General features: G+C 47.4%; 2 protein-coding genes across 2 annotated transcripts; one reads left to right on the plus strand and one right to left on the minus strand.

The window, feature by feature from the left end:
* Positions 1–243: 243 nt before the first annotated feature.
* On the minus strand, positions 244–10,305 carry ZNF436 (zinc finger protein 436). The gene is made up of 4 exons (XM_003271592.4): positions 9,807–10,305; positions 8,419–8,511; positions 7,488–7,614; positions 244–3,350 (listed from the first exon to the last, which is right to left on the minus strand). Exons 2-4 carry the CDS (start codon positions 8,449–8,451, stop codon positions 2,098–2,100), a joined length of 1,413 nt encoding a protein of 470 aa, XP_003271640.2. The 5' UTR covers positions 8,452–8,511; positions 9,807–10,305; the 3' UTR covers positions 244–2,097.
* Positions 9,406–12,289, plus strand: LOC101178793 (putative uncharacterized protein ZNF436-AS1). Its single transcript, XM_030805533.1, has one exon. It carries the CDS (start codon positions 9,739–9,741, stop codon positions 10,117–10,119), a length of 381 nt encoding a protein of 126 aa, XP_030661393.1. The 5' UTR covers positions 9,406–9,738; the 3' UTR covers positions 10,120–12,289.
* The last annotated feature ends 8,949 nt before the right edge of the window (positions 12,290–21,238 follow it).

The raw sequence follows: 21,238 nt of genomic DNA on the forward strand, positions 1-21,238 counted from the left end.
GCGCGGTGGCTCACACTTGTAATCCCAGCACTTTGGGAGGCCGAGGCGGGTGGATCACGAGGTCAGGAGATCGAGACCACGGTGAAACCCCGTCTCTACTAAAAAATACAAAAAATTAGCCAGGCGTGGTGGCGGGCGCCTGTAGTCCCAGCTACTCGGAGAGGCTGAGGCAGGAGAATGGCGTGAATCCGGGAGGCGGAGCTTGCAGTGAGCCGAGATTGCGCCACTGCACTCCAGCCTGGGCGACAGAGTGAGACTCCATCTCAAAAAAAAAAAAAAAAAAACAAGGAGTGGCAACATGAAGGAACCCCCCTGGAAGATGGGTTACTTTAAAGGTTGTGTTATTAACAAGTGATGTGGTCCCACACAGCTGTGGGTCACAATAACTCATTATAGTACCCTACCCAAGAGACCACTGGCTCCTTTAACACCAAGTCCCAAAAAGCTATGGCAAAAACATTTTTAAAATGTTACAACGTTCACAATAAAGAACAGTAGCAATAAAGCATAGTAGAAATAAACTGGGGGTACTCTCAGAAGAAAAGATATTCCTCACTCCAGTCCCATTTTCTGGGTACCAATTCCCTTCTACCCCAAGATGCTTGGATAGCATCAACACTTGAGATATTTAATTCCTACCTGGACTGAGATTAGGAAAACTGACACTACTGGGCTTAAATTGGGCGAACTGTTATTTTAACCACTTATATCTGTAGGGTGGGAGGATGGAAATACATTCCTACCGAGGTTTGTTAATTCCTTCTGACTAAGCCAAAGAGTTCTTCATTGCCATAGAAGATAATTCATTCTGAGAATAGGACAATCGACCTATTTGTCCGGTCATTATCTTCCACAATTGACAAACACATACAAACAAGTACTTAGCTCTGTACAAAGACAGACCTTACAGGAGAGTGCACACTAAAGCACTAGTGTTTAAATTATTTTCCATAATGAAAAAAGGACATTTCTCACATTGGAGTTATGTCTATACTTCTGTCACATGACTCACATCACCCAAGAACATGCTAAGTCTCTGTAAATTCAGTTTCTGCTATTAGAAAAACCACAGGAATACACATTACTGTACATACACATGCCCTGATGCAAGCTAAGATAAACACTGGGAAGTGGCCCTTATCAAATCTTAGAGTTAGCAGGATAGGAAGAGTTGATCTTAAAGATTAGAGGGGAAAGAACACAGAAACGACCTACATTCCTTGGGAAGGGACTCTGGTTCCTTCCCTGAAGGAGTCAATTCCACTTGTTCCTTACACTTAACTGTCACTGATGGTCCTATCTTTTCTTGAAGATATTTTCTATACAATATTCTCTATAGTGATCCCCAAAGAAAATTCATAAATCTGAATAATGGCAGTAATAACTGTGGGCATCTTCTGCTAAAGTCACCATCATTGATGGGTTCTTGGTCCCCAAACCTGTGTCTTATTTTTCCTTTCCAACTGTATCTTCAGTTAGCTTTCACAAAGATGCAAGCTTTAAAGGAGCTAATTAGAAACAATGAGAAGGAGAAAAGTTACAATTATTGCCTTCATCGTGCAAAATCTTGCCCTCAGGAAGACGGAAAAGATACAAATGCATGAGCAACTCAAGGAAAAAGCCCTTTGGAGGGGAAGATGTGTGTGCCCAACTACTATGGTGTGTGAATAGGTGTGGCAATTCAGGCAGAGTCTCTAGTTGCCTTTTTCCAAAGCAGCCATGACCACCCTATTAAATCAGTCCCATGTTTCACTTAGCATAGTTCCTTGGGCCAAGGATGAGAGAAAATAACATTGAAAGATTTACTCTATTTCCAGGCCTGGCCATTCACCAGCATTTGTCCCCTGGTCTTCAGATTTCCAGTTACTTGTGGGGCTGATTTTAATGAAGTAGCCCACTGAGTGAATAAAAACCACCATTTTGGAGGAGATAACATTCCCAAAGCTGAGGGTCAGAATTTCAAATGGCTTGTCATCTCTGATGGTTTAAATCGTGGCCCACAACTAGGAGAGTATGATAAAAGCAGCTCAGTCTTGAGGGTGTTCATTGATAATAAAATTGTATCTTCAAATGAATCATTTATCATAATTACAGGACTTAGTCCGTATGAACTCTCTTATGTTTAATAAGAGCTGAGCTCCTGCTGAAACTCTTCTCACATTCGGTACATTCGTAAGGTTTCTCTCCCGTGTGAACTCTTTGATGTGTGATGAGGTTGGAGCTCTGGGTGAAACCTTTCCCGCACTGCACACACTCGTAGGGCTTCTCCCCCGTGTGGGTTCTCTGATGTTTAATTAGATCTGACCTTTCACCAAAGCTTCGCCAACACTCATTACACTCATAAGGCTTCTCTCCAGTGTGAATTTTCTGGTGTGTGATGAGATGAGAGCTCCGGCTGAAGCTTTTCCCACAAGCATTGCATTCATATGGCTTCTCTCCAGTGTGAGTTCTCTGGTGCTGAACCAAGTGTGAGATGCGGCTGAAATTTTCCCCACATTCGTTACAGTGGTACGGCTTCTCTCCCGTGTGGGCTCTGCGATGACGCACAAGGTCGGAGTTCTGACTGAAATTCTTCCCACACTCATCACACTTGTAGGGCCTCTCCCCCGTGTGGACTCGATAGTGTTTGATGAGATCAGATCTCTCACTGAAGCCTCGGCCACATTCGTTACACTCATAAGGTTTCTCGCCCGTGTGGGTCCTCTGGTGCTGAGCTAGGTGAGAGCTCCGGCTGAAGCTTTTCCCACACTCCTCACACTCATAGGGTTTCTCCCCACTGTGGGTCCTTTGGTGTTGGATTAGGTGAGAGAGACGGCAGAAACTTTTTCCACACTCGTTACATTTGTGAGGCTTCTCTCCAGTATGGATTGTCTGATGCTGAATCAGGTGAGAACTTCTTCCAAAACTTTTCCCACACTCATTACAGTCATAAGGCCTCTCCCCAGTATGTGTTCTTTGATGCTGAATAAGGTGTGAGCTGCGACTGAAGCCTTTTCCACATTCATAACATTTATAGGGTCTGTCTCCAGTGTGAGTCTTCTGATGTCGATTAAGGTCTGAGATCTGACTGAAGGCCTTTCCACAATGAGAACATATATGATAGCGGATGCCTGTGTGGACTTCTTTGTGGACAAGCAGATCAGTTACTTGTTGGAGAGGATAGCTTACCCACTCTTCTGCTGTTAAATCTCCCCATTGTCTTTCTGACCTATCTCCACTTTCAAAGCCCTCTTCACTTTCAGGATTTTCCTCAGCATTCTCAGCAGGTCTTTCAGATGTAGTCCCAAATTGTACATCTTCACTAATCTCTTGCTTGGGATTTACCTCGTTCTCACTCCTGATCTCAAAATCTGTAATAAAAAGTAAACAATAAGACTAGTAAGTACAAAAATTACCTATTGTGTGCCAGGCACTATACTAAATTTTTTTTTTTTTTTGAGACAGAGTCTCGCTCTGTTGCCTTGGCTGGAGTGCAGTGGTGTGATGTTGGCTCACTGCAACCTCTGCCTCCCGGGTTCAAGCAATTCTCCTGTCTCAGCCTCCTGAGTAGCTGGGACTACAGGTGTATGCCACCACGCCCAGCTAATTTTTTTATTTTTAGTAGACACAGGGTTTTACCATATTGGTCAGGCTGGTCTTGAACTCCTGAGCCACTGTGCCCAGCCTAAACTATTTATATTCTTCATCACATATATCCTTTATCACAGCTATTCTGAGAGTCAGGAACCGTGATTATTTCTACTTCATTAATGAGAAATCCAAGACCCAGACAAGTGAAATGACTTGCTCAAGGCCATAGTAAATGATAGAGCCAGCATTCAAACTCAGGTCTGTCAAAATTCACGTTCTGTATCGCTGTAATTAATGATTCATTAAGAAAACTATACAGGCCAGGTGCTGTGGCTCACGCATGTAATCCTAACACTTTAGGAGGCCAAATCAGGAGGATCACTTAAGGCCAGGAGTTCAAGACCAGGCTGGGCAATATAGGGAGACCCCATCTCTACAAAAAAATTTAAAAAATTAGGTGGATGTGGTGGCATGCAACTGTAGTCCCAGATACTCAGGAGGCTAAGGTAAGAGGATCACTTGAGCCCAGGAGTTCAAGGCTGCAATAAGCTGTGATTGTGCCACTGCACACCAATATGTGTGACAGAACGAGACCCTGTCTCTTAAAAAAAAAAAGAAAACTATATATATTCGTGTTTTGAAAGAACACTGGAAGCAGAAAAGATGAGACTCTAATATCTAAAAGGCAAGATTCTAGGTATTTTGTGAGTATGTATTTTTTAACTTGCCAAGCCTTCATCATTAGTAGCATCATAAAATATTTACTAAGAAGCCACTATGGTTTTTTGTTTGTTTTGTTTTGTTTTTTGAGATGGAGTTTCATTCTTGTTGCCCAGGTCGGAGTGCAGTGGTGCAATCTCTGCTCACTGTAACCTCCTCCTCCTGGGTTCAAGCGATTCTCCTGCCTCATCTTCCTGAGTAGCTGGGATTACAGGTGCCCGCCACCACATCCAGCTATTTTCTTGTATTTTTAGTAGAGACAGGGTTTCACCATGTTGGCCAGGCTGGTCTTGAACTCCTGATCTCAGGTGATCTGCCTGCCTCAGCCTCCCAAACTGCTGGGATTACAGGCATGAGCCACCGTGCCCGGCCAGAACCAACTATGTTAATATGGAGAAAAATGAATCTTTAGCTATGTCATAGTTGACAGAAAAGTGACTGACAAATGTCACTTCCTACTTTTCAGTGACCTTTTAATGAAAATAGGAGTGGGAAAGTTGAAGAAGGCAGAAAAGGTGTCTGGCTGAGAACATTCTTGGCATTGTCTATTTCACATGCAGTCTTCAAATGAAAATCAAAATACATGCCAGGCGCAGTGGCTCACACCTGTAATCCCAGCACTTTGGGAGGCCGAGGTGGGCGGATCACGAGGTCAGGAGATCAAGACCACCCTGGCTAACACAGTGAAACCCCGTCTCTACTAAAAATACAAAAAATTAGCCAGGCGTGGTGGTGGGCGCCTGTAGTCCCAGCTACTCGGGAGGCTGAGGCAGGAGAATGGCATGAACCTGGGAGGCAGAGGTTGTAGCAAGCCAAGACCGCGCCACTGCACTCCAGCCTGGGCAACAGAGCGAGACTCTGTCTCAAAAAAAAAAAAAAAAAAAAAAGAAAAAGAAAATCAAAATACACAACCACTATCTGCAAGGAGTTTTATACCAGACACTTCATTCTCCAAATTGGGTTTCTTACTACACTCTTCAGAAAGAATATGTATTTTGGGAGAAAAGGGTTCATGGATAAACTGGGTTGGCAAATGGTACATACAATATCGTTTCCTTCAAAATTCACAATGCCTAATAACACATTAAAGGTTCTAAGGAATCCTGAGGTAAAAAGGCCTTATAAGGCCAGATGCAGTAGCTCAGGCCTCTAATCCCAGCACTTTGGGAGGCTGATGCAGGAGGATCACTTGAGCCTAGGAGTTTGAGACCAGCCTGTGCAACATAGGGAGGTCTCGCTTCTATTAAAAATAAAAAGAGGCAGGCCGGGTGCGGTGGCTCACGCCTGTAATCCCAGCACTTTGGGAGGCCGAGGTGGGCAGATCACGAGGTCAAGAGATCGAGACCATCCCGGCTAACACGGTGAAACCCCATCTCTAAAAAAAAAAAAAAAAATGCAAAATTAGCCGGGTGTGGTCGCGGACGCCTGTAGTCCCAGCTACTCAGGAGGCTAAGGCAGGAGAATGGCGTGAACCTGGGAGGCAGAGCTCGCAGTGAGCTGAGATCGCACCACTGCACTCCAGCCTGGGCAACAGAGCAAGAATCCATCACACAAAAAAATAAATAAATAATAAAAAAATAAAAAGAAGCTGAGCATGGTGGCTCACGCCTGTAATCCTAGCACTTTAGGAGGCCGAGGTGGGCAGATCACTTGAGGTCAGGAGTTCACCAACATGGTGAAACCCCGTCTCCACTAAAAATACAAAAATTAGCTGAGCATGGTGGCATGCACCTGTAATCACAGCTACTCGGGAGGCTGAGGCAGAAGAATTGCTTGAACTTAGGAGGCGGAGGTTGCAGTGAGCCAAGATCGGGCCACTGCACTCCAGTCTGGGCAACAGAGTGAGACTCTGTCTCAAAAAAATTAATTAATTAATTAATTAAAAATTAAAAAAAAATAAAAAGAATTAGCCGGGCAAAGTGGTACACATCTGTGATCCCAGCTACTCAGGAAGCTGCGATGGGAGGATGACCTGGGCCTGGGAAGTCAAGGCTGCAATGAGTTGTGATCATGCCACTGCACTCCAGCCTGGGCAACAGAACAAGATCTTGTCTCAAAAAAAAAACAAAAAACAAAAAACAAAACAAAAAAACGCCTTGTAATCATTTTTAAACCCATTCCTATTCCCAAACTTATTTGGGCAAGAAACCAGTTTTTTGGCGCTTCCATCCTTCTAACAAGTGCTTTTGGGGCTAAACTATAGAATTGTAAATTCACATTTTTTAAAGATTGTCATTTTTTGCTTTTGTTGGATTAAGTGGAATATTTGGGTTACAGACTGCAATAGATCTGGATAGATAACTATTTATGGTTACTTTTATAAAGAAAGGATTCAAGAAACCAGGGACATCAGAGAAAGCTCAAGTTAAAAAGGAAAGCCCTCAGAGTTGCCTTTTGTTCTGAAAAAGGCTATGGGAATAAAGATTTCAAAAAAAGGATTAGTCCTAATGAATGGCAGATGACCTAGTGACCGATACACGCTTGCTAATAATGTCTGTCAAGTCTTGACGTGAGGCAAAGTGAGTCAAAAGACGGTTCAGCTCAAGGATATACTCTTTATTCTAGTTACACCCAGACCAAAGTACAGCAAAGAGAGAAGAGAGGCTTGCAGACCATGAAAAAGAAAATCAGCTGCCCTCTCTAATAGAATTTGTGAACTATTTCAGCATTCTTCAGGAACAGCATTTGACACACTACAAATCTATCATCATCAACACTGAAACATCTCTAGATGAGAACCTACTCAGCTAAGGAACTTGAGGCAAAGCTAGGGCTCTGAAGCCAAAACGAACCCAAAAAGGTGGCTTTCGCCCTCCCATGAACCTGGGTTAGAATCCCCTCATCTTTTAGCACCCTAGAGTAAAAGCACTAGTTACGGGGGCATTTATATTCTGGCAAGCACTATTACGCCAGACCTGTTTGGTCAGTGATCTGTACAAACAGGCTGGAGATTGGAAAATGACTCAGGGCACAAGAAATCTGAACGTTTCTAAAACGTGCAGAAGCAGTTTTTTTTCTTTTTAGACAATATGACCTGGATGTTCCCACATTCAAAGATCTGCCTGAGGACTCAAGTCAAGCCAATATCCAATTAAGTGCTTTAAAAAATCAAACCACTAGGCTGTGTTGAAAGAACTAAGCCATTTTGACACGATCTCAAAAACGTGGAGGTGAAGAAAGGTAGAATCCTTACTTACCTAGTGAGACAACATTTCCGTAATTCTCCTGCATAACATCCCGGTAAAGGTCCCTTTGTGCAGGGTCCAGAGGTCTCCATTCTTCCCGGGTGAGATACATGGCCATATCTTCAAACGTCACAGGTGCCTGAAATCACACGATACTTCCCTACTATTCTGTATTTAGGACTTCTTGAAATTAGAAACATGATTAGAAATATTCAGGAGGAAAAAGATATTAAATGTGACCTATAGAGTCCAAATAAGAAATAAACAAGCAAAAAAGAGATGTGGTAAAGAAGGCAGCAATTTATGAGCTGATTGCTCTGGTCCCATGGCCAGCTATCCCTGCCCCACTCAGGAACTTTATCCTCCGGCTGTGACTTTCTCAAGACATATCTGGCACTTGCATCGCTCCATACCTTTACTTATAATGTTCCTCTTTTCCTGGAATATCCTTCTCACACTAGCGAAATTCTACTACTCTTTAAGGTCCCGCTCCAGTACCAACTGTTCTTCAATGCCCCCTACCCCTCTGCACTGCTCCACTCCCCTTGGATGCCCCAAATAGACTTAATCACGCCCACTTCTTGGGAGTGATTCCCACACTACAGCACTTTGTTCCTACAGCAAATAGAGCACTTATTACGTTGTGCCACGCTTAAGTGGATGCGCCTTTCTCCCTACAGATTGGGAACTGTGAGCTGTGAGCTAGAAGGTAGCGCCCATCTCGTCCATCTTTTATCTCCCCAGTTTTTAAAGGCATACAGCAGGTGTTCGATATATGCTTGTTTGTGACTATACTGGCCTGGTACTAGGCCCCTGGAGACAGAATATCGAAGCCAGCGAATTACTAATCCCAGGGAATTTCCCACAGGGACTTGCAGAGCAGAGAAACGCCGGACGAGGTGGGTAAGCAGAGACAAGGTCTGAAAAGCCACCCCCGGCTTACCTGGGACCCAGCCATGAGCAGGGTGGCTGCCATCTCGAGCACAAGGGTTCGCCTCCAGGGAGAGAGAGCAGGAAAAGCAGCTAGCAGACAGCGCTGAAGGAGGCGAAAAGCAGGGCGTGAGGCACGGAAAACAGGCCCTGCCCACTCCCCAGGGCTGGAGTTCTGGCCCCAAGGCGGGCAGGGAGGGCCCTGGACCAGAGCCGGGTCACTCTCCTCCCTGACCCTCGAGCGCGACCCGCCCTCTGTGTCTCCGCCACAGCGGGGTGGAGGCAATGAAGGAATCTACTAGGACAGCCCCCTGGCTGGGTCCCTCCCGCGCCGGGGGTTAGACCGATGCTGTCTCAGGGAGGAGGCGCTCAGCCCAGCCCAGGGAACGCCTCCGCTCTGCCGTCTCGAGGCCGGGTCCTTTCCGGCAGCTGCCTCAGCCAATCAGCGAGCGAAGTTCGTGAACCACTCTGCCAATCAGAGGTAGAACACTAGGCCCGCCTCCCACAGCCTGGCCAAGAGCCTCTAGTGCGCCTGTGCCTGCCCCCGTGGCCTGCCGGGAGTTGGAGTTCCACTCCCGCGTACAAAAGCTAGCCAGAGGCCAAAAGCCAAGGAGGGAAAAGAACAAAAGGGTGAAGAAGTAAGCCCGTCCTCCCAGTCAGGGCGGAGTATTCTCGCTTTTTTCTTATGGAGACTGCAGCACGATTAAGCTAGAGGCTGCCCTGCTTCGCCTCACGTCCCTAGAAGCTTCTCTTGAGTCGGGCCTTATTATCTGCGAAGTCAGGCCTAATTTAGGAGCTGGCCTGTGTTGAGCTGAGCTAGAATTAGCCCCTGCTTGACAGCACAGGCCGGAGAGGGAAGCGGCAGCCGCCCACTCCCCAGGGGAGACTCGGAGGCCGCGCTGGAACTTTGAGCCCCGCCCACGCACTACATCTCCCAGCAGCGCCTGCGGCCGCGCGGCTCTGTGCGGAATACAACTCCCGAGAGGCCCCGCGCCGCCGGGGCGACTCGGGAGTGCGGTCGGCAAGTAGAGCCTGGCGGTGTCACGTCTTCGGCGCTTTAACCCTGTAGGGGCGTGCGACTGCGTCTTTCTCAAGAGGGCGCCCCTCGAGCGGCGGGCTGAGTGGCGTCCAGCGGCGGGGAGGCGAAAACCGTGGGGGAACTCAAAAGCAGGTGGCGGTGTAGGGCGTGTAAGAAGGAGATAGCCAGGCCCCTGGGCGGGGGCGGGCCCTCCTTATCGTCCCAGAGGGCTTGTCTGCTACAGGGGCTCCCAGCGGCCTTCCGCACCGAAGGGACCCTGGGCGTCTGAGGCCCTGATCCGGGCGGGCCTTCAGGATGTTAGCAGTCCCTGTCCGGTTGAAGGTAGGAAGCCGAAAACCCGAGTGGGGGACGAACAGACTTACCTCCTGTCCCGCAAAAGATCCACTAGATCGTCGTCTCCAAAACCTGAGAGACCGCGAACGGATTCCAGAGCCGCAGCGTTCTCTCAGACCTGGCGTTCAGAAAGATTCTAGAGAGCACGGGCAGGTCCCGGAGGTCTCAGACCCGCAGGTACATCTCGGATCCGTAGACTTGCAGGCGAAGCCCAGATATCGTAGGCTGATCCGAAGGACTCAGATTCCCGAGGCCTCAGACTCGCAGGCAGCTCAGAGCAACCACAGGCTCAGGCAGAACCCTGAGACCACAGAAGCTGGCCAAGAAACTACCAGCAACTAAGCTGCATTCAGCTGGAGTTCCTCGGAACGGGAGGACTCGCAGCTCTCCCTTTCCCCAGCCAGGATGAGGGAAATAGACAATGGAAGTTGAGCACTGGGGAAAGCAGGCATTCTGCGTGGGGAAGAGCTCCGAGCTCGCTGTAGCCTTGGAGAGGGAAGTGATGGAAAAAGAATATAGCAGCTTATTAGGGACTCCCACCCTCTTCAAGTTATAAATATCCCCAGAACCTTGGCTACGTGCCCGGAAGCCTGTTGTCTCTAACTGTACAGGAGACTTCTCTGCCTGGGCTGGGAAAGGGGCCTTTCTTTTGTTTTGCAGATAGATCCACCCACTGAGGAACTTCAAAATTTTTTTCAAACATAACTCCAGGCCTTGCTTTTATTGGTGAGTGTCCTGTTCCCAGTGCCCGGTTATTTATGATTAAATTACTCAAGTGTCTAAAAAGAACTAGAAGGACCCGACCCAGCCATAATGCAGACTTTCCCATTCCTTCTCTTTCCACCCGCAACTGTGGGGCTAAGAATTCTTCAGTTCTTCAGATGTCACAGAATTATACCATCCTACCTCATCTAAAATCGATCCGAGGCTGGTCCGATGGTAGTGGGTTACCAGAACTTAGTAACATTAATATCTCTAAAGTTAGTATACAACCCCCCACTGCTAAATTTGACTATAAAAATAAAATTGATCCGAGCACCATATAAAATGGAATCCTGGAGGGTCCCCTAGAGGCAGTATCCCCAGTGGAAGGAGCGTGGGCCTCAAGGTCAGACAAACCTGGTTTGGAATCCATGCTGTGTATCCTTTGTAAAGTCATTGAATCCAGGCCCATTTCCTTTTCTCTAAAATAAGGGTCATCATACCTAAGGATGTTGTGAGGCGTGAGTGAGATGATTAAAGCGTTCCAGAGAGTGCGCTCTTGGATGATAGCCGTTACTTTTTATTAACCCTGGCTTTGGTGGTAAGGGAAACTTCCAGAAATGCTTGTGGGTATATTGGATAGCTCAGAAAATCTGGGAAATCAAAGTGGCTCAATAGCTGTGAGGAACTGTGGGTGACCTTATCTTCACATTGTGTTTCTTCCAGAAATTCAGACGCAACAGAGGTTGGGCCAGTTTGGTGGGTTCCAGTGAGCGGTGTGTGGAGCCTAGTAGAGCATAGGTACTTGGGGTTGCCAAAACCCCAGCAAGTTGAGGCTTCACGCTCAGGGAAACTTCTGGGTCAGAGGTTAATAACCACGCTCCTTGGAGCGAGGAGGAGGGGAGCCTTTCTGACTAGCTGAAGTAATTGCAGGTTTCTAACTGGGCCTAAGGTGAGCTGAGGGCTTAAGCCCCTCAGCCCAGCGGGGGTCCCTTTTCATCCCTCCTCTGACAGACTGCTTTGTAAACTTTCTTAGGCCTTCCCCCCACCCCTTTGCCCCAGTGCTTTAAGCCCTTCTTTGTCTTCTTGCTGTTTCTTTTATTCCTCAGGCCTGCGGGGCGGGGGCGGGGTGGCGCCCAGGGCGACTCCCCGGGCTCAGCTTTGGCTGCCTGCCTCCTTCTGTAAGTGCTTTTTTTTCTTCACCTGGGACCCTCTAGAGGTTGGAAAGAGAAGAGAGGCTGGGAGCGGATGGAAAGCATGACTGCATCTGGAGCCCCTGGGGGGAGTGGGGAAGAGGGAGTGGAAGGACAGTGGCTGAGGGGCTTCCTGTTGTAGCCTTCAGCTGGACTCAGGGTTGGGGTCACTGGAGGAGGAGGTGGCTTCCTGCCCCATTGTTCTGGACTGCAGTGTTTCTTGGGAATACTTACTGTATGTGGATTTTCAGTAACCAACTTGGAAAGCTGTATTTGTTCCCATGATTCAGCAAACAATGAGCACCTACTGTGTGCAGAGGCAGCAGGACAGCCTGTCATCACTGGGAAAGAGGCCAGAAGAGCCATTTGGCCAGGGTCTCCAATTCAGTCTTTCAACATTCTCTCTAAATAAGGTTATACATTATGTCAGCTCCACTGGCTGATGGGATCAAAGACCCTCCTTGTATATCTTTAAACCTGTACTCTATTACCAGGCCACTGTGCCTGTGGAGCACTGTAAGTTCTTACCTTTTAATAAATTTTATAATTATCTTGTGAGCAGCACAATTGTCATAGTTTTTTGTATCAAAAACATTAATTTGTTAAACATTTTAAAACATGCCTTGATGTGTGTAATCCTGTTTTGTCATCTCTTCATTTTCAAACAGATGGGGCACCTCAAAAAATCAAAATGACCTGGGCTTCTCGTGAGCCCTGCTAGGAGGGGTGATAAAGGCTCATCACTGCACAAGGAGTTGGGGACATGGGGGACACACTGACTTGCAAACAGTCATTGCAGTCCAAGTGCTATAATAAGGGGTGAGCTCGTCTGCACCCAGGAGGGGGTGGACTCCTAGCTGGCGGGGAGGGGGGAGGCTTCACAGAGGAGGTGATATCTGAGCTGGTAAGACTGTAGGAGTTTGGAGGTGGAGAAGGTGGGAGGGAAAGCATTCCAGTCTTCAAGAACAGCATGTGCGAAGGCATGGAGGCGTGAAAGGCCAGAGCATGTTCCAGGCTGGTCAGGATTGGTTATGGCTAGAGGGAATAGTGTGGGGGTGGAGCAGCAGGGGGAGGAAGCAGAGCACGGAGAGTCTCCTATGTCCCCTTGCCTGTCTGCCTGTTTGTCTCTGCCTTTGGCTGTGAATAGCAATGCTAGTGATGAGGTAAAGATGCGGGGCTGCCCAGGGACTGGCCTGGGGTGAGGAGAGCAGATTGACTCTGCAGAGGAGGGGGAAGTGGAGATGATTGGGAAGCCGTTATGACCTCATGCATTTCAGCTGGTTCTCCCCAAAAAGAATCTATTTTCTAAAAATGTAGACAATTGCATTAAAAATGCAATACAAACTTATTTAGTATTATTTGGCCTACTTAAAGACATCAAACAGACCCATGCTCACTGAACCCTATTCTGTACCAGCTGCTGAGCTGGGAAATAGGACACCACCCCTCACAACAACTGCAGGGCTGCTGCCTGGATTAAATGTGAGAATGGTACAGAGGAGGGCCTTGGCATACTGTGGCCATCACTATTACGGGGGAGGGAAAACACATCACAGATGTTCCGTGAGGTGAACATATTGCAAAGTGGCTCAGAGCATGACCTGGGCTCTGGGTTCAAATCCAGCTTCTTTCTCTAAAAACAAATTACTTGGCTCATGCCTGTAATCCTAGCACTTTGGGAGGCTGAGGTGGGCGGATCATGAAGTCGGGAGTTTGAGACAAGCCTGATCAACACGGTGAAACCCGTATCTACTAAAAATACAAAAATTAGCTTGGTATGGTGGCGTGGGCCTGTAATCCTAGCTACTCAGGAGGCTGAGGCAGGAGAATTGCTTGAACCTGGGAGGCGGAGGTTGCAGTGAGCCAAGATTGTGCCACGCACTCCAGCCTGGACGACAGAGTGAGATTCTGTCTCAAAAAAAAAAAATTACTCTCAGAACCTTGGTTTTCTCAGTCTGCAAAGACTATAATAATACAAATTCATAGAAAGTAGAATAGTGCTTTCCAGGGCTTGAGGGGAGGAGGAAATGAGTTACTTAAGGAGTATAAAGGTTCCGTTTGCAAGATGAAGAGTTCTAGAGACTGGGTGTACAGCAGTATGAATGTACTTAACCTTACTGAACTATATACTTAAACATTGTTAAGATGGGCTGGGCGCGGTGGCTCATGCCTGTAATCCGAGCACTTTGGGAGGCTGAGGTGGGTGGGTCACATGAAGCCAGGAGTTCCAGACCAGCCTGGCCAACGTATTGAAACCCCATCTCTACTAAAAATACGAAAGTTAGCTAGGTCTGGTGGTGTGCACCTGTAATCTCAGCTGCTTAGAAGGCTAAGGCACGAGAATCACTTGAACCCAGGAGGCAGAGGTTGTAATGAGCCGAGATCGTGCCACTGCTCTCCAGTCTGGGCAACAGAGAGAGACTGTCTCAAAATAGATTTTTAAAAAACTGCTAAGATGGTTTATGTTATGTGTAGTTTACTACAATTTTTAAAAAACAGTATAATAATAGTAACCTAGTTCATGAGGTCAGAGGGCTCATTGAGGCAATCAATGTAATGTGCTACCCTGCACTCATAGTAACAATAGCTAATATTTACTAATCAGTCACTATATGTCAGGCCTGATTCTGCTGCTCTCTTTGTATTAACTAAATGAATCCACAACAACTCTTTGAGCTAGGAGCTGTTATTACCACTGTTTAACCGATGAAACCGGAAGCATGCAGAAGTTGTATTATGTGCCCAAGATATCCAGCTAGTAAATGCTCAATGATTAATAGATAGCACTGACACTGTCATACAAAGAAATTTTAAAGGAATCATCATCATCATCATGAAGGTTGAATGCAATGTGTGCTAAGAGAATTTCACGATGCTATGGGAGTTCTGAGGAACCATCTCATGTTGCTAGGGGATCAGAGACCTCATAAGAAGATGTGCATCTGAGGTGAGCCTTGAAGAATGGATAAGATTTGGATCTGGCTGGGGAGAAGGAAGCAGTATAGGCATTCACAAATGGGAAGGCCCATTGGGTATTCAAACACAGGGCAAATATCTCCTTTAGCCTGGAGCATAAGGGACAGCAGAGGTGGATGATGAACCACCAAAGCCAAGCAGAGGGCAAGGGCCTGTCAGGCCTCTGAGCCCAAGCCTGCACGTATACATCCAGATGGCCTGAAGTAACTGAAGAATCACAAAAGAAGTGAAAATGGCTGGTTCCTGCCTTAACTAATGACATTACCTTGTGAAATTCCTTCACCTGGCTGAGAAGCTCCCCCACTGAGCACCCTGTGTCCCCCGCCCCTGCCCGCCAGAGAACAACCCCCTTTGACTGTAATCTTCCATTACCTACCCAAATACTATACAACGGCCCCACCCCTATCTCCCTTCACTGACTCTCTTTTCGGACTCAGCCTGCCTGCACCCAGGTGAAATAAACAGACTTGTTGCTCACACAAAGCCTGTTTGGTGGTCTCTTCACACGGATGCGCCTGACAGGGCCCATCGGCACAGTCAGACATAAAAGCCTCTAGGACCCCCCGCCACCCCCCAAAAAGGCAGAGGGCAGATAGAGCTTTGAAAATCAAACCAAATAGTTGAATTTTGATAGCTGGTGGAACCTGCTGAAGACAAGGAATGACGCTCAGAGTCAGGCAGGGTAGATGCAGGGAAGATAGTGCTCTGAGTTGGAGGATCAGTAGAAGACCTTTGCACCAGTCCTAGAAAAAAAGAAAACTTGGGCCAGGTGCAGTGGCTCACGCCTGTAATCCCAGCACTTTGGAAGGCCGAGGCAGGCAGATCACGAGGTCAGGAGATGAAGACCATCCTGGCTAACACGGTGAAACCCCGTCTCTACTAAAAATACAAAAAATTAGCCGGGCGTGGTGGAGGGCGCCTGTAGTCGCAGCTACTCAGGAGGCTGAGGCAGGAGAATAGCATGAACCCGGGAGGCAGAGCTTGCATTGAGCCGAGATCACGCCACTGCACTCCAGCCTGGGTGACAGAGAGAGACTCCATCTCAAGAAAAAAAAAAAAAAAAAAAAGAAAGAAAAAAGAAAAGAAAGAAAAAGAAAAAAGGAAACCTGAAAGGCCATGTTGACAGTGATGGGAATGGAGATAAGGGTTGGTCAAGGGAGAGACTATAGAATTGGGAAATAAGAGAAGAGGACAAGGGGAAAGGGTCACAGATGGTTTTAAGGAATGAATTAGTTGACAAATAGGAAAGACAGAAGAGGGGACCAAAGAAAGAAAAGATGCATGGGGTGCAGTGGCTCACGCCTGTAATCTCAACACGTTGGGAGGCCCAGGTGGGAGGATCGCTTGAGGTCAGGAGTTGGAGACCAGGCTTGGTAACAGGGAGACCCCCTCGCGTGCCCATCTCTACAAATTTTTTTTTTTTTGAGACAGAGTCCCGCTCTGTCGCCCAGGTTGGAGTGCAGTGGCATTGTACTGCAACCTCCACCTCCCGCGTTCAAGCGATTCTTGTGCCTCAGCCTTCTGAGTAGCTGGGATTACAGGTATGCGCCACTGCATCTGGGTAATTTTTGTATTTTTAGTAGGTGTTTAGTACATGTTGGCCAGGCTGGTCTCAAACTCCTGACCTCAGGTGATCTGCCCACCTCGGCCTCCCAAAGTGCTGGGATTACAGGCATGGGCCACTACGCCCGACAAAAAAAAAAAAAAAAAAATTAACCAGATGTGGTGGCATGTGCCTGTAGTCCCAGCTACACGGGCAGCTGAGGTGGGAGGATCACTTAAGCCTAGGAGTTCAAGACTGCAGTGAGCTGTGATCACACCACTGCACTCTAGCCCAGGCAACAGAGTGAGACCCTGTCTCTCAAAAAACAAACAAACAAACAATGTCGGGGTATGGTGGCTCACACCTGTAATCACAGCACTTTGGGAGGCTGAGGTGGGAGGATCACTTGAGCACAGGAGTTCGAGACCAGCCTGGAAAACACAGCAAGCTCTCATCTCTACAAATAAAAAAAATTAGCGGGGAGTGGTGGTGCACACCTGTGGTTCTAGCTACTCAGGAGGCAAAGGTGGGAGGATCACTTGATCCTGAAACATCAAGGCTTCGGTGAGCTGTGATTGCACCACTGCTTTCCAGCCTGGGTGGCGGGATGAAATCCTATCTCAAAAAATTTTTTTTTAAATTAAAAAACAGAGATGTGAGTTCAATTTCAGATTAACTGTATTATTGTATTGAGAGTGTCAGTGGGGTGCTTGCGAGGAGATATCCAAATAGGCACTTGGCAATGTAAGTCTTGAGCTAAAGAAAAACCAGGGCTAATAAGAGATTTGGTAGTCTGGATGAAAATACTAAGAAAGACTTCTCATCCTATACAGTATTTTAGGTTCCTGGAACCTTTTGAAAACACCTAAATTGGCCATAGGATCTTCAACGACCCTCCATTCCTCCATTTTCAAGTTCTTTTTTTTTTTGAGGTGGAGTCTCGCTCTTGTCGCCCAGGCTGGAGTGCAGTGGCAATCTCGGCTCACTGCGACCTCTGCTTTCTGGGTTCAAGTGATTCTCCTGCCTCAGCCTCTGGAGTAGCTGGGATTACAGGCGTGTGCCACCATGCCCAGCTATTTTTTTTTTTTTTTTTGTATTTTTAATAGGGATGGGGTTTCACCATGTTGGCCAGGCTGGTCTCGAACTCCTGACATCAAGTGATCCGCCCACCTTGGCCTCCTAAAGTGCTGGGATTACAGGCATAAGCCACCGCAACCAGCCTATTTTCAAGTTCTTTTGGCCATAGCATTCTGGTGAGCTCTTTCATTCCAAGCGTGTTGCCTGTTTTACCTCACTTGACCTTGTCTTTTTCCTCCCGTATGGTAACCACCTCCCCTCCCCTAGGAAGCCCTCCTGGGTGGCAGAAGTGAATGCTAACTCGCTTGTAGCTTGCACTTTCATCTTTGGTTATGAAGGAGATGGGGTTAAACCACATGTTCCAGCCAACAGTGTGTGGAAAGACTCTGTGACAAGGAGGAGCACAGCATGTTGTGAAGAACTGAGGGAAGGCCAGTGTGATTGCAGCACAAAGTGCGGGGGCGAGGCACAGGCCCGCCCTGCAGGGCCTTGTAGACCTTGCCAAGAGTAGTAGGGGGGGAAAAAAAAAGAAAGGTTTTAAGTGGGGGTGTACAGTGGGGGACTCTAAGGATCAGTTTTACAATGTGGAAAAGCCTGTTCCAGTCAGTTGGATCCAGAGTGGACACGGGAAGGCCTGCAGGGAGAGTTTTGCCACCTGCTGATGACAGTCTGTGGCCTATTCATACTCTTTTGTGTCCTTTTGTGAATGTGGATGTATACTGTATAGATGTGTGGACTTGAGCTGACTTGTTCTTTTGCTGCTTAATCTGACTCATCTCCTTTGTAAACAGTAAGGTTATTGAGGGTGAAGATTAGTTTTCTTTCTTTTTTTTTTTTTCTATGCTCTAAATCCCTATGCTGTGACACAGGAAACACAACAGTTATTTAGATCATGACTACTGAAAATCACCCCAAGGTGCCGTGTTTAAAAAACTCACCCGAGGTTGGTCGGACACAGTGGCTCACGCCTGTAATCCCAGCACTTTGGGAGGCTGAGGCGGGCGGATCATTAGGTCAGGAGTTCGAGACCAGGCTGACCAACATGGTGAAACCCCGTCTCTACTAAAAATACAAAAAAAAAAAAAAAAAATTAGCCAGGCGTGGTGGCAGGTGCCTGTAATCTCAGCTACCTGGGAGGCTGAGGCAAGAGAATTGCTTGAACCCGGGAGGTGGAGGTTACAGTGAGCCGAGATTGCGCCGCTGTACTCCAGCCTGGGCGACAGTGCAAGACTCTGTCTCAAAAAAAAAAAACCTCACTCAAGGCCAGGCGTGGTGGTTCACACCTGTAATCCTAGCACTTTGGGAGGCTGAGACGGGCGGATCACCTGAGGTCAGGAGTTTGAGACCAGCCTGGCCAACATGGTGAAACCCCATCTCTATTAAAAGTACAAAAATTAGTCGGGTGTGGTGGTTCCAGTACTGGGGTTCTAGTACTTGGGAGGCTGAGGCAGGAGAATTGCTTGAACCCAGGGGGTGGAGGTTGCAGTGAGCCGAGATTGCGCCAGCCTGGGCGACAGAGCAAGACTCTGTCTCAAAACAAAACCAAACAAAACAAAAAACTCACCCGAAAGTAACCTTTATTGGCCTTATTAAATTAACAGTGGTTGCTTTTTGTTCTGCTTTTGGTTTCTAGACATTTGGATGGAGGATTAGACAATACAGAGAAAAATCTGGACATCTAAGGTCTTCCTACTCAAAGTGTGGTCTGTGGACCAGCTGCATTGGGGTTAGAAATGAAAAACCAGCTGGGTGCGGCGGCTCATGCCTATAATCCCAGCACTTTGGGAGGCTGAGGCAGGAGGATTGCTTGAGCCCAGGAGTTTGAGACCAGCCTCGACTACGTAGGGAGACTCCATCTCTATAAAAAATAAAAAATTAGCCAGGCGTGGTGGTTATAGTCCATGCCTATAGTCCCAGCTGCTCCAGCGGCTGAGGTGGAAGTATCGCCTGAGCCTAGAAGGTCAAGTCTGCAGTGAGCCATGATGGCATTATGCACTCCAGTCTGGGCAACAGAGTGAGACCCTGTCTTAAAAAAAAAAAAAAAAGAAAAAGAAAAAGAAAAAAAGAAAGAAATGAACAATCTCAAGGCCCACCCCAGACCCATTGAATTGGAATCTGCATTTCAGCACAATGCCCAGTGAATTCTCACCTGTATTAAAGTTTAAGAAACATCTGGGTTTCTAAGCAACATCCCCCTGCACGTCTGTGGATAATATTGGTCCCTCAGATATATGTGGCATTTATCGCATCCCATCTGGTGTGGAAATCTGTGCCTATGGTTTCTTTCCCTGCCAGGCTGCGACTTCCTGGAAGGTAGGGGCTGAGCGCTGTGTATAGCTCTGGATCTCTTATAGCACAATGACAGGAAGCAGAAGACCTGGGTTTCTGTCCTGGCTCTGCCATTTATGAGCTCTTTGTGTTGTATCATCTGTGAGAGGATTTTTGATCTTTCCAAGGAAGGGATTCACCCCAAATCTAACTATTTAAAAGTCAGAAACAGGGCAGGCGTGGTGGCTCACGCCTGTAATCCCAGCGCTTTGGGAGGCCAAGGTGGGTGGATCACCTGAGGTCAGGAGTTCGAGACCAGCCTGGGAAACATGGTGAAACCCCATCTCTACTAAAAATACAAAAAAATATTAGCCGGGTTTGGTGGCGGGCACCTGTAATCTCAGCTATTTGGGAGGCTGAGGCAGGAGGATCTCTTGAACTCAGGAGGTGGAGGTTGCAGTGAGCCAAAATTGTTCCATTTCACTCCAGCCTGGGCAACAAGAGTAAAACTCTGTCTCAGAAAAAAAAAAAAAAGTCAAAGATGGGGCCGGGCACAGTGGCTTGTAATCCAGCACTTTGGGAGGCCAAAGTGGGCAGATCATTTGAGGTCAGGAATTCAAGACTAGCCTGGCCAACATGGTGAAACCCTGTCTCTAATAAAAATACAAAAACTAGCCGGGTGGTAGTGGTGCGTGCCTGTAATCCCAGCTACTCCAGAGGCTGAGGCAGGAGAATTGCTTCAGCCTGGGAGGCAGAGGTTGCGGTGAGCCAAGATTGCACCACTGCACTCCAGTCTGGGTGACAGAGAGAGACTCTGTCTCAAAAATAAATAAATAAAAATAAATAAAAGTCAAGGACGGTGGAAGACTCCCGTACCTAGTTTATTTCCGGGCTTCGTCTACAGGAGAAGGCACTTATGGATGGAAGGAAGAAGACAGTAACCAATTCTAGAGTAAACGATGTCCAGGGTATATGAAGAACTTGGGTTACAGTTGCCCCAAAAGCTTCCCCAAGGCTTTTCTAGAAGTTTCCAGCTTTGCCAAAAGTTCCTGTCAGCATCAAAAGCAAGCCGAGGCCAGGCTCAGTGGCTCACACCTATAATCCCAGCACTTTGGGAGGCCGAGGAGGGCGGATCACTTGAGCCCAGGAATTCAAGACTAGCCTGGCCGACAGGGCGAAAACCCGTCTCTACTAAAAATAAAAAAATTAGCCGGGTTTGGTGGCTCATGCCTGTAGTCCCAGCTACTCAGGAGGCTGAGGCAGGAGAATTGCTTGAACCTGGGAGGTGGAAATTGCAGTGAGCCAAGATCACACCACTGCATTCCAGCCTCTTAAAAAAAAAAAAAAAAAAAAAAAAAGCAAGCCAATAATTACCATGGGAGAAGCATGGCAAGGTCTCTGTGCTCTGCAGATGTGTTCTGAAGCTCAGGTCACAGATGGAGCTGTGAGGGACACATTGCTAGGGCCTGGGCAGGTTCTGAGGCTCAGGACTTTCAAGGGGCCATGGAAGTCAGAGTGCTGCTGTAATCTTCAGAAAGCCCACTCAAGAAAGCCCACTCAGAAAGCCCAGCTCAAGAGGATCTGTTCCCTGCCTAGAGAGATATGATCTGGAGTCCTCAAAGGCCCCCACAGCCAGCCGTGAACAGGGAATAGCAGAGAGTTTGGGAAGAGATGAGGAAAGAGTAGGAAAGAAATATTTCTA

Source organism: Nomascus leucogenys, chromosome 24 (assembly GCF_006542625.1).
Source record: "Nomascus leucogenys isolate Asia chromosome 24, Asia_NLE_v1, whole genome shotgun sequence".
NCBI lineage: Eukaryota > Metazoa > Chordata > Mammalia > Primates > Hylobatidae > Nomascus > Nomascus leucogenys.

Coding starts and splice junctions, on each gene's coding strand:
- ZNF436 (XM_003271592.4), bottom strand. CDS start 8,451: ATGGCAGCCACCCTGCTCATGGCTGGGTCCCAG. Junction 7,615..8,418: donor TGCTCATGGCTGGGTCCCAG/GTAAGCCGGGGG, acceptor GTGTGATTTCAG/GCACCTGTGACGTTTGAAGA. Junction 3,351..7,487: donor CGGAAATGTTGTCTCACTAG/GTAAGTAAGGAT, acceptor TTTTTATTACAG/ATTTTGAGATCAGGAGTGAG.
- LOC101178793 (XM_030805533.1), top strand. CDS start 9,739: ATGTTAGCAGTCCCTGTCCGGTTGAAGGTAGGAAGCCGAAAACCCGAG.